At 40.2% G+C, this 12,538-nt stretch overlaps 3 protein-coding genes across 4 annotated transcripts in view; 1 reads left to right on the forward strand and 2 right to left on the reverse strand.

Annotated features, from left to right (window-relative positions):
- Positions 1-12,538, forward strand: part of LOC135491447 (uncharacterized) — an 82,703-nt gene that overhangs the window by 23,309 nt on the left and 46,856 nt on the right. The gene's annotated exons all lie outside the window — the stretch shown is intronic.
- On the reverse strand, positions 7,491-11,306 carry LOC135491623 (uncharacterized). Its single transcript, XM_064777595.1, has one exon. The coding sequence runs from the start codon at positions 11,304-11,306 to the stop codon at positions 7,491-7,493; it is 3,816 nt and encodes a 1,271-aa protein (XP_064633665.1).
- On the reverse strand, positions 11,340-12,251 carry LOC135491624 (uncharacterized). Its single transcript, XM_064777596.1, has one exon. It carries the CDS (start codon positions 12,249-12,251, stop codon positions 11,340-11,342), a length of 912 nt encoding a protein of 303 aa, XP_064633666.1.

Here is a 12,538-nt window from a genome sequence, read left to right on the forward strand (position 1 = left end):
GGTGTAGGTCCTGGAGTTGGTTCTGGTCCTGGAGTTGGGTCTGGTCCTGGAGTTGGTTTTACAGATTTAGTGGCACCACTTAAAACACTACTGATACTAAGACCTAGAGTTGTAAATGTCATTACAACAGCTGTTATTATGGCGCTAATGGTTACACCATACGTCTTAAAAAGTAACTTTATTCTGTCCTTTAGAGGAATAGTTGAATCTGGTTTCTTTAGAACATCAACAATTAAACGTTTAATTCTACTAGTTTGTGACTCCCTGTCATTGTCTAACCTCCATACCTTTGACTGTTCCTCATACAATTTGTCATTTAGTTCATCTATTTGCTTTTTCAACTCTCCTTTATCTTTAGTATCTTCTTCTACAGACTTTACATAGTCTCTTGTTAAATTATGAAGCTGATCTTTTAATTCCTCTATTTGCATGTCCTTATCCATCTTTACTGCAGCTAGTTCATCACCAGCCTGTTTTAACCCTCTAAGTTCTCTCAAGGCATATTCAGTAAAACCCAGTGTTTTAAGTTCATCATCAGTAGCATCTATCAGTTGATCTATTGGTTGGTTTGAACTGTATACCTCATTAATTAATATATCTGTTTGAGTGGATGCAGATTTAGGTTCCCTTACTGGTGGGTCAGGTGCAATCATACCTCTAATCATGTTAGCAAATCTAGTACCAAACTTAGTCTTTAAAGTGTTTTCAGCATAGAAGCTTCCATTATCCTTAGTTAAAGGAATTAACTTTATCTTTTCTCCATTATTATTAGTATATTCCGTGCTAAATAAATTTTTGTTTTCTAGTTTATCCGTTATCAAATCAAATTCAGAATTTGATTTCCAATGTAAATAAAGTTTGTTACCTTTGTAAACAATTTGTGGTGCAAGATTACTCAATTTTTTCTTGTCATACTTCCAGTTTGATCCTCCCAATGCTGTATCAAGTTTATCCTCTATTTTATCGTAATTAAACTCCTTTTCCATCAATTCAGGGACAATACCTCTTGCTCTTTCTGGAGGTATACTGAATGAAGTTTCATCAGTAAGATTTTCACCTCCTGTGTTGTATGTAGTGCCTGGCCTTTCTGGAGGTATACTGAATGAAGTTTCATCAGTAGGATTTTCACCTCCTGTGTTGTAAGTTGTGCCATCATCTCGAGGCTTTGGATTAATACCAAAGATATCAGAATAATCCTCAGGTTTGTATTCATCAGGATCGTAATCACTCATTTCATAAAGTTCTCTTCCTTCAGCCATAATTACTTATTTATCTAACCATAAAAACAATCAATGTACCAACAACTGAGTAAAGCATGAATTTAATTGTTTCATGAGTATCATCCACCTTCTCAACTTTGGTGTCAAGTTTAGTAGTAGTGGGAGTATTCTTTGAGGTTTCAGTTGTTTTTGGTGTATCAACATTACTCTTTGGTTTATGACTGGTCTCGAGCTCTGCTCTCAGGACGAAGTCCGTCTTGACAGTACCAACACTACTCTTAACTCTTATTTTCTTAGAACTATTTCCTTCCATCAGTGGTGGTGGTAAGGTCTTTTTGTGGTTAATGTCATTCTTACCGGGTTTAGCATTTTTTGGTGCTATTAAAATGTTATTATTGTAGTTATCCAGCTTACCAATAACGAGTACCATATTTGATCCTATGACATACAATCCTGGTGCTATTACATAATCTAGTCTTGTATGAGTGTCACTCACTGCTTTTTGGTATCTTTGAATTGAAGTGGGAATATCAGGATGTTGATTAATCGAGTCCTTTAATAGTTTGTTAAATTCCTTCTGAGCATCCAATTCTGTACCCGGTACTCCAATTATTGGTGTTCTGGTCAACGCCTGAGCACCCAGAATACAGTAAACATATGTTCTTATTGTGTCATTCAACCTCTCTATTCCAGGATTAGAGAAACCATTTGTTTTAAATATCATGAATTGTTGATAGGTTTGACATTCATTTTGTGTAATTACATCAAATACATTCTTGTGTTGTTTCACATGATACTTAATGAAAGTATCTGGATATTTGAAATTAGCCATTCCAGCATCCCAGTCTTTACTGAACATCGGTGGCATTCTATTTTCATGAACTTGCATGAGGAAGAAATTGATTTTAGAATCATTGATGTAATATCCGGGATCAGTTATGTTCGGGTTGTAATCCGGTACACTCCATGACCTCCAACCACCGTTATTTTCAAACACCGAGAAATCGTACTCGTCTTTTAAACCAAATTCACTCAATAACCCTCCTAGTTTCCTACGGTTAATGTTATTGTTTGTCTCATTAAAATCACTTTCACCTGGAATTGATATCTCTAGATTCTTCATGATCTTCAATATTTGATAGTAAACATGAAACCTGTAAATTGACCTTATCAATGGGTCACTGTGATTCAAGTGATCGTCTATTGAAATACCACAACCTGTTGTAGCAAACCAAACAGCCATGTTAAATTCGTTCTGGTAAAACGATAATGGATTCTTTTCCAGTCGCAGACAGTCTTTCTTATTTTTCAGACTCAAAAACCCAGGTGTTATCTTAGTTTCTTGTAGTCTGAAGAAATTGTTAGTGTTAACAGTTACTTCTAAATTAAAGAAGTCATAGGTGAATTTACTTTTATGTTGATTTGCTATTGGATAATACATTTAATTTACTTGAATTTTTTCCTTGAATTTTGGATAATAAAGACAGTAAAAAGGCCATTTATTTTAATGGAATTAACCCATTGAGCTCTAGTATTCCCTTACCATTTCATTGCAACGCTTCACTGGGAATCTCATGAATGATAGAATATATGTATTGCGGTGGATGGTTCTTTGGGATTGTAGGCTAATTTGGGGCAAAAGACCTGTAAGGTCTTTGGTCAAAAGGGCCTAAAACATAACCTAGTTCCTACCACCGCAATACATATATTCTAATCCGACCTGTCGCTAGCTTTGTGAGAATAGTAGTATTGTGGTGGTAGGAACTAGGTTAGGTTTTAGGCCCTTTTGACCAAAGACCTTACAGGTCTTTTGCCCCAAATTAGCCTACAACCCCAAAGAACCATCCACCACAATACTACTATTCTTCAATGAAATGGTGAGGGAATACTAGAGCTCAATGGGTTATTCCATTAAAATAAATGGCTTTTTTAATGTCTTCATTATCCAAAATTCAAGGAAAAATTCAAGTAAATTAAATGTATTATCCAATAGGAAATCAACATAAAAGTAAATTCACCTATGACTTCTTTAATTTAGAAGTAACTGTTAACAGTAACAATTTCTTCAGACAACAAGAAACTAAGATAACACCTGGGTTTTTGAGCCTGAAAAATAAGAAAGACTGTCTGCGACTGGAAAAGAATCCATTATCGTTTTACCAAAACCAATTTAACATGGCTGTTTGGTTTGCTACAACAGGTTGTGGTATTTCAATAGACGATCACTTGAATCACAGTGACCCATTGATAAGGTCAATTTACAGGTTTCATGTTTACTATCAAATATTGAAGATCATGAAGAATCTAGAGATACCAATTCCAGGTGAAAGTGATTTTAATGAGACAAACAATAACATTAACCGTAGGAAACTAGGAGGGTTATTGAGTGAATTTGGTTTAAAAGACGAATATGATTTCTCAGTGTTTGAAAATAACGGTGGTTGGAGGTCATGGAGTGTACCGGATTACAACCCGAACATAACTGATCCCGGATATTACATCAATGATTATAAAATCAATTTCTTCCTCATGCAAGTTCAAACCTATCAACAATTCATGATATTTAAAACAAGAGGTTTCTCTAATCCTGGAATAGAGAGGTTGAATGACACAATAAGAACATATGTTTACTGTATTCTGGGTGCTCAGGCGTTGACCAGAACACCAATAATTGGAGTACCGGGTACAGAATTGGATGCTCAGAAGGAATTTAACAAACTATTAAAGGACTCGATTAATCAACATCCTGATATTCCCACTTCAATTCAAAGATACCAAAAAGCAGTGAGTGACACTCATACAAGACTAGATTATGTAATAGCACCAGGATTGTATGTCATAGGATCAAATATGGTACTCGTTATTGGTAAGCTGGATAACTACAATAATAACATTTTAATAGCACCAAAAAATGCTAAACCCGGTAAGAATGACATTAACCACAAAAAGACCTTACCACCACCACTGATGGAAGGAAATAGTTCTAAGAAAATAAGAGTTAAGAGTAGCGTTGGTACATCAATGACGGACTTCGTCCTGAGAGCAGAGCTCGTGACCAGTCATACACCAAAGAGTAATGTTGATACACCAAAAACAACTGAAACCTCAAAGAATACTCCTACTACTACTAAACTTGACACCAAAGTTGAGAAGGTGGATGATACTCATGAAACAATTAAATTCATGCTTTACTCAGTTGTTGGTACATTGATTGTTTTTATGGTTAGATAAATAAGTAATTATGGCTGAAGGAGGAGAAGATTATGAAATGAGTGATTACGATCCTAATTACAATCGTAATGTGGATGATCCTCCTGATTGGAGAAATAGTAGAATTTATCAAGATGACGGCACAACATACAACACAGGTAATACAAATCTTACTACTGAAACTTCATTCACTACAACTCCAGAAATAGTAAGAGGTATTGTCCCTGAATTGATGGAAAAGGAGTTTAATTACGCTGAAGTAGAGGGTAAACTTGATACAGCATTGGGAGGATCAAACTGGAAGTATGACAAGAAAAAATTGAGTAATCTTGCACCACACATTCTTTACGATGGAAACAAACTTTATTATTGGCCGAAAACACAGTATGAATTTGATTTGATAAAAGATAAACTAGGAAACGAAAATTTATTTGACTGGCGTAATAAGGGTAGAGAAGACATAAAGTTAATTCCTTTAACTAAGGATAATGGAAGCTTCTATGCTGAAAACACTTTAAAGGTTAAGTTTGGTACTAATTTTGTTAATCATATAAAAGGTATGATTGCACCTGACCCACCAGTAAGGGAACCTAAATCTGCATCCACTCAAACAGACATATTAATTAATGAGGTAAACAGTTCAAACCAACCAATAGATCAACTGATAGATGCTAATGATGAAGAATTAAGGGCATTTGGTTTTACAGAATACGCTTTGAGAGAACTTAGAGGGTTAAAACACGCTGGTGATGATCTAGCTGCAGTAAGGATGGATAAGGACATGCAAATAGAGGAATTAGAAAATAAACTTCATAATTTAACAAGAGACTATGTAAAGTATGTAGAAGAAGGTTCTGAAGATACGGGGGAGTTGAAAAAGCAAATAGATGAACTAAATGACAAATTGCATGAGGAACAGTCAAAGGTATGGAGGTTAGACAATGACAGGGAGTCACAAACTAGAAGAATTAAACGTTTAATTGTTGATGTTCTAAAGAAACCAGATTCAACTATTCCTCTAAAGGACAGAATAAAGTTACTTTTTAAGACGTATGGTGTAACTATTAGCGCCATAATAACAGCTGTTGTTATGACAATTACAACTCTAGGTCTTAGTATCAGTAGTGCTTTAAGTGGTGCCACTAAATCGGTAAAACCAACTCCAGGACCAGACCCAACTCCAGGACCAGACCCAACTCCAGGACCTACACCAGAACCTGGACCAAAACCATCAATACCAGATAAAGTAAAAGAAGGTCTCAAGAAGTTGGCTGAATGGTTGAAAGAACTAGCCAAGAAATCAGCTGCAGCTTTACCTGGAATAATAGGGTCTTTAGTTTCATTTTTATTGAAATCAGTAGGTGCTGCTGTTGGATTTTTAGCCGAACACTTAGTGATAGCAGTTATGATTATTGTTAGTTCCATAATTTATGGTTTAATAGAGGGTGTTAAAACAGTAAAAAACACATAAAAGGTCTTAGGTGACCTTCTATCAAAACAATGTTTAAAAAATAATTATTATGTAAATAGAAGTGAATAGGATGATTTCATTAAAAGACTATTTTAGTAAATGTAGCAATGAAAATCTTACTGGATTCCTTCGTCCTAGGGTTATGGATGGAAATTCTACATTCAATAAAAAAGATGACAGTGGAGAAGATGATAAGCCTACTCGAGCTATGCTCTCAAGACGAAGTCTGACTGAGACAGGCTAAGATGAAAACAACTTTCTTGTGCACAGCTCTGCTGTTAATACCAAAGGTATGCCAAAAATGAAAGAGTATGACACCAGTACCATCGCCAAAGCGGAATTATGTAGAAATTGTAAAAGGTGGACACTATGTGAGTACCGAAAAAACTTGAATTCAGCAAGGTACGCAGCTAAAACTGTCAGGTATCAATTCTGCACCAATTGCAATTCGACTACTTACGATGATGATTTTAAAACTCTTGAGATCAATATTGACAACAAGACACGTTACTTTGACAGTATTCTAAGGAAACTTGGATGGAGGCTGTAAGCGCATCATGTAACACGAGACGAAAATATTCTTTATGTGATAAACTGATGTTTATTAACACCGTAAAATACTGAAAATAAACAAGATGAAAGTATCCTCAGTACAATTACATATATGAACTATTGAAAACACAGTATTAGAAACATGATGACTCAGCCTGGTTGTGATTTTAGGAGTACCAAGCACACACATATAATGCATACATGAATGCATGCAACAGTAGCAACACAGGCATCACAAAGGCACAAATGTACCTCTAAATCCTCATCAAACATAAACATTGGAATACATACCATGCATGTATTATAACCTCACTAGTTGAGGAAACTGTTAATACAGAACAGCATATAGCTGCAGGAAATATATATGGATATGTATGTGTGTATCATATGATAAGTTCACAATCTAACAGAGACAAAGGAAACCCAGCATGGTTAAGAGAATTAGGAAAGGTGAGCTCTTTAAACCCTCAAAACTCTGATGTTAACCATCATCTATTTGAAATAAGATAATCTATAGAATCTATAAATATTGATAATTGTACATACCATGTTTTGCCTCTAGAATTTCACATGATGCCTTAGATTTTAATAGATACAAATTGTAGGAAAATAGGTACAGTATTTCTCAGTGTGCTTGTCTCCAAGAAAAAAGGCCTAGCTCTTGTTTACATTCTGTGGTACTTGAGGTCAGCTAGATAGCATGCACAAAAATGATGCCAGATATGCTCGAGCAGGGGTTGAGACTGTAAACAGGTTGTTGAGTCCAATGGTTGCTACACTCCCGCCCAAAATCACCCATGATTTGACCCATGAAAATAAATCCGACAATTCACCCCAACGACCTGACTAAGAAAAGTGGTGGGAGAAATATCTCTAACGCTACTTGCTAATGATTAAACTATGAAAAAACTGGACCCATATATACCTGGATAGATATAATCGAATCCTGTGATCGCAGCAAATCTTCTGATTAAGAAGAAATTGGTAGATCAATTATTAAGCGAAATAATTTTGTACTGAATCGCTTACCTCTGTCACTATTGCTGTGCAGCTTCTACCAGCACAGTCAATTTGTGAATTGGTCGATCAAGGTATTTAGCTTTCCCCAGACGTCTGCCATCCTTTGTGACATCAGTCGTTCCGATGCGAAGCTTTACCTTTCTGACCAGGCCATCCTTGTCTTTAGTTGTCTCGTCTACCATTGCCAGGCTCCAGTGACAACGGGGTTGGTCACTGTCGTGGACAATGACGATGTCTCCGATCTGAACAGACCGTTGAGTTTTCTGCCACTTTTGGCGTTGTTGTATATTTCTCAGATATTCGTTCTTCCAACGAGTCCAGAACTCATTCGCTAGGGTTTGAACTCTTCGCCATCGTTTGCGAGCATAGAGGTCCTCCGGCTGAAAGTTGCCAGGTGGCGGCAACACTACACTGGACTTCATCGTCAGGAGATGATTAGGTGTGATTGGACATGGTTCTGTTGGATCTCCAATAGTGAGTGTAGAAAGCGGTCTGCTATTGACTATGGCCATGACTTCGTAGAAAAAGGTACGCAGTGATGAAGTATCAATACGAGAATGTGCTCTTGCTAGCACAGTATTCAGGACATTTCTTACTGTCCGTATCTGTCGCTCCCACACGCCTCCCATGTGACTTGCTTCTGGGGGGTTCATGGTAAACTCACATTGATCACGTAGCATCAATTTCACCTTCTCATTGTCAATTTCCTGCAGGGCCTTCTTCAACTCATGGCTTGCGCCAACAAAGTTAGTGCCTTGATCACATCTTATCGTGCTGACCTTCCCTCTGATGGCTATCAAGCAGCGCAAAGCATTGATGAAAGCATCGGTGGTCATGTCATCCAAGAGTTCGAGATGTACTGCACGTGATGATAAACATGTGCACAAAAGACCATATCGCTTTATTTCCTTAGTGCGCTCCTTGACGAGAAATGGCCCGAAGCAATCGACACCACAATGGGTGAATGGTGGCGAAGGTTCTATTCTGTCTTCTGGTAGATCAGCCATTTTCTGAGATTGAGCTGTTCCTCTGATCCGTTTGCAAGTTACACATTTGAAAAGGTAGGAGGAAACTGCTGCACTGCAGCCAATAATCCAGATTCCTTGTGATCTGAGCTGATTCATTGTCATCCCACGCCCTTGGTGTGCTATCTTGTCATGGCTATCTCTGATGATCAGTAGTGTGACATGACATTTCTTTGGCAGGATCAGCGGATGCTTTATCTCTTGAGGGCAGGATGATCGTCTCATTCTGCCGCCTACTCGCAGGAGGCCCTCTTTATCTAAGAAGGGGTCCACGTTGGATAACTTGCTGCCTTTCTTAAGCCTTCCGTCTTGCTCAATGTCTTCAATGTCTTCTCTAAAAGAGTCTCTTTGGACCATGCGCATGATTGTTCTTGTCGCTCTGTCGCGAGCTTGTTGGGGTTTAATCTCAGCTTCCTGAGATTTCCTTGCACAGCACTTTAGGAGTACAGAGACTGCGGACTGCAGTCTAGACCAATCAGAGTACTTGGTGAATTTATCTAGGAGGGCAGTTTTCTCTATCGCTCCAGTGGCCATGACCTGGACCCTTTTGACCAGCAGTGGACTGGTACTTTCAGCAGGGATCTCTTCTTTCCACAGAAATGGTGGTCCTTGGAACCAATTGGAGGTCGTCAGCTCATTGGCTTTTAAGCCTCTGGAAGCAAAATCTGCCGGATTCTCGTTTGTCGACACATACCTCCATTGGTCTGGGCTGGATGATTCATGGATCCGCTGGATTCTATTTGCCACAAAGATGTGAAATCTACGGGCTTCATTTTTTATATATCCGAGGACAACCTTGGAGTCTGTCCAAAAAATGTTCTTCAGCCCAGAGTTGGCCAGTTCATGGTTCAGAAGATCACAGATCTTCACTGACACCACTGCAGCCTGCAGCTCTAACCTAGGTATTGTAACCGGTTTTAGTGGGGCTACACGAGCTTTCGCCATCACCAAGGAGCAGTAAACCTTGCCCTGCATGTCTACTTGCCTCAAGTATGAGCACTGTCCGTATCCTGTGAGGGATGCGTCTGAAAAGTGATGTAGCTCAGCAGATTTGACCGTACCAAATTCAGAGGGCTTGTAGCATCTTTGGATCTTGAGGTTGCTGAGGTTGTGAAGGTCCTGCCTCCAGTCCTCCCACTGTGGTCTTAATTCATCGGGTAGTGGCTGGTCCCAGTCGGTGTTGTTTCTGCAAAGTTGCTGAAGGATCATTTTTCCTCGCAGAATCAGTGGCGCCAGAAATCCCAGGGGGTCGAATACAGATGAAACCATTGACAAGATCCCACGACGTGTAAGGGGTTGATCTTGAATTGTGATTCTGAACTGGAAGGCATCGGATTCGGCACTCCACTGGATTCCTAGGGCTCGCTCAATGGGCAATGGATCTAATGTTAGGTCAAGGTTCATCAGGCCTTTTGCTCGTTCCGAAACAGGGATGGAATCCAGCACTTCCCGGCTGTTAGACGTGAACTTGTGCAGCCTGAGCTTACCCTTGGCGCAGATCTCTCTTGCCTGATCAACTACTTTGATGGCAGCTGTTGTCTCTTCAAAGCTTGTCAGGCCATCGTCCATATAGAAATCTTGCGATATGAACTTTGAAGCCTCAAGTCGGATGTCTTGGTATATATTGGCGATGTACTTTAGGCCATATATGGCGCAGCCTGGTGATGATGCAGCACCAAATAGGTGTACATTCATCCTATACTCTGACGGTTCTGTGTTGAGGTTTCCTCCTTCCCACCATAAGAAATGGAGATAATTTCTATCCTCTTGGCGAACTCTGAAGGAATGAAACATCCGCTCAATATCGCACATGGCAGCGATGCGTCCTTTCCGGAAGCGGCACAAAACCCCAACGAGAGTGTTCATTTGGTCAGGGCCTTGGAGCAGATGATCGTTAAGACTCGTGCCACGGAATTTTGCTGCACAGTCAAAGACAACTCGTATCTTCTCTGGCTTCTTTGGGTGGTACACCCCATGGTGTGGGATATACCACTTAACGTCATTGTCTTGAATATTTAGAACTTTTTCGGCCTCCCCCTTCAAAATGATGTCTTCCATGAATGTTTGGTAATCCTTGAAATATTTGGAATCCTTCATAAACTTCCTGCGGAGGTGTTCAAGACGGATTTTTGCCACCGACTTGTTGTCAGGAATATTTGGCTTGTCCTTCTTGAATGGCAGTGGCATCGTAACGTAACCATCCTCCGATTGGTGCGTCGTTGAGTTTAGGATGTCTAAGAATCGAATATCTTCTTGTGATACTTTCTTCCCATCATCCTTCTTCTCATGGAAGTCTGACTCCAAAATGTCTCTTATTTCTTGGGCCTTCAATTTTTCTTCTTTGACATTTGTCCTGAGAACAAAATGTGCTTCTGTGGGTAAGCCAATGGGTATTTGAAGGTTTGTTGGAACTTTTCTTGAAACAGTGAGGCAGGTCAGACCTATGGCATCTCCTGAATCCTCTCTCGGGGTGACACCACCCACAATGCTCCATCCCAAATCAGTCTGAATTGCGAAGGGTTCGGATCCCTTACCTGTGATGGCTCGTCTTGGTGCTAACGCCTGTGGGCAGTTGTAGCCGATCAATAGACCAACCTCGCAGTCGAACAGTGGCGGGATTCTGTCCTGAATCTCTCCCATGTGAGGCCACCGTCTGGCGGTTTCTCTGGTCGGAATGTGGGACCTTTCCATTGGGATGAAGTCCCGGGAATACGTAGGAGGTAGGTTTATCCTAATGCTGGATTCATATCCCCTTACAACAAGACCCCGAAACTTTCTGCATGGAATTGTTTTGTCCTTTGACGTCATAGTGGTCAGCTTTAACTCCACTGGGGTAGAGTGTCAGCGAACCACTTCTTGGCTTTTGTAAAGGGAGTCTGCTGTGTCACCAAGGACAAACGTCGTGTCAGATTGTGAATCCAAAAGAGCATAAACCAGATGCTCCTCATCTGGGGAAGACCGGTCGGCGATCCACACTGGCACTACCATGGATGACATGGAATCTATGTTGTTACTTGAAAGTCCACAAAAACTTCTTGCTGTCGCCTCAGTTGTAAATGGGTTAGGAGATTTCTTAGTTGTACCATCTTTGGTTGGAGTTGAATTCGGCCTTTTGAAGTTTCTTTCTTCATGGAGGCTGGTAGGGTGTTTGCCCTTGCATGATTTGCACACACTCCTCTGCTTGCAAAATTTTGCCTGGTGGCCGTGGCCTAGGCAACCAAAACAGAGTTCCTTGCTCTTGACAAATTCTTGCCTCTCCATGAGGGGTTTTCCTGCCAGTGTCTTGCATTCTTGAACCTGATGATTATCTCTTCTGCAAAAGGCACACTTTGCCTTACCAGTGCCTTCCTCTCGCCCACCCGTTGTGAAAGTTCTCGCCCCAGCGCTTCTGGTCGGCTTGTCTCGTTCTTTCTCGGAGTTGCCTCGTAGGGAAGTGAGGGAGGTGATAGGGTCACAAGCAATGGTTGCCTCATCCTTGACAAACTTCACAAATTCGCTAAAGCGTGGGAACGAGTCGGTCGGGCCCTTCAATCTTGCAACTACACGGCCCCATCTCCCAGCAAGCCAGTCGGGAAGTTTTTGCAGGAGTCTTCTGTTTTCTCGACAATCATTTAGAACCTCAAGTCCTCTTATGTCTGTCATAGCTGCTTGACATTGTTGAAGAAAATCAGCAAACTGTCTGAGACCTTTGCTGTCCTTAGGACCAATCTTTGGCCAGGCGTCTAATTTGTCTCGAAACGCTTCAGTGATCATAAACGGGTTGCCATATCGATCTTCAAGTGTCTCTTTGGCTTTCTCAAATGCATTTTCTGTATTTAGGAGAAAATACCCGTTTACAGCTTCCTTGGCAGGGCCGCCGACATACTTCTTCAAGTAATGTATTCTTTCCTGACCTGGAATACCTCTACTCTCTATCAAAGCTGAAAATGAAGCTCTCCAATCTGGGTATAATAAGGCATCCCCGTTGAAGACTGGTGGCTCTGGGACTGGTAAGCGACTTAACGTAACAGAGGCTGCAAGGGCTTCAGCAATCATCCTTA

Source organism: Lineus longissimus, chromosome 7 (genome assembly GCF_910592395.1).
Source record: "Lineus longissimus chromosome 7, tnLinLong1.2, whole genome shotgun sequence".
NCBI classification, from domain to species: domain Eukaryota; kingdom Metazoa; phylum Nemertea; class Pilidiophora; order Heteronemertea; family Lineidae; genus Lineus; species Lineus longissimus.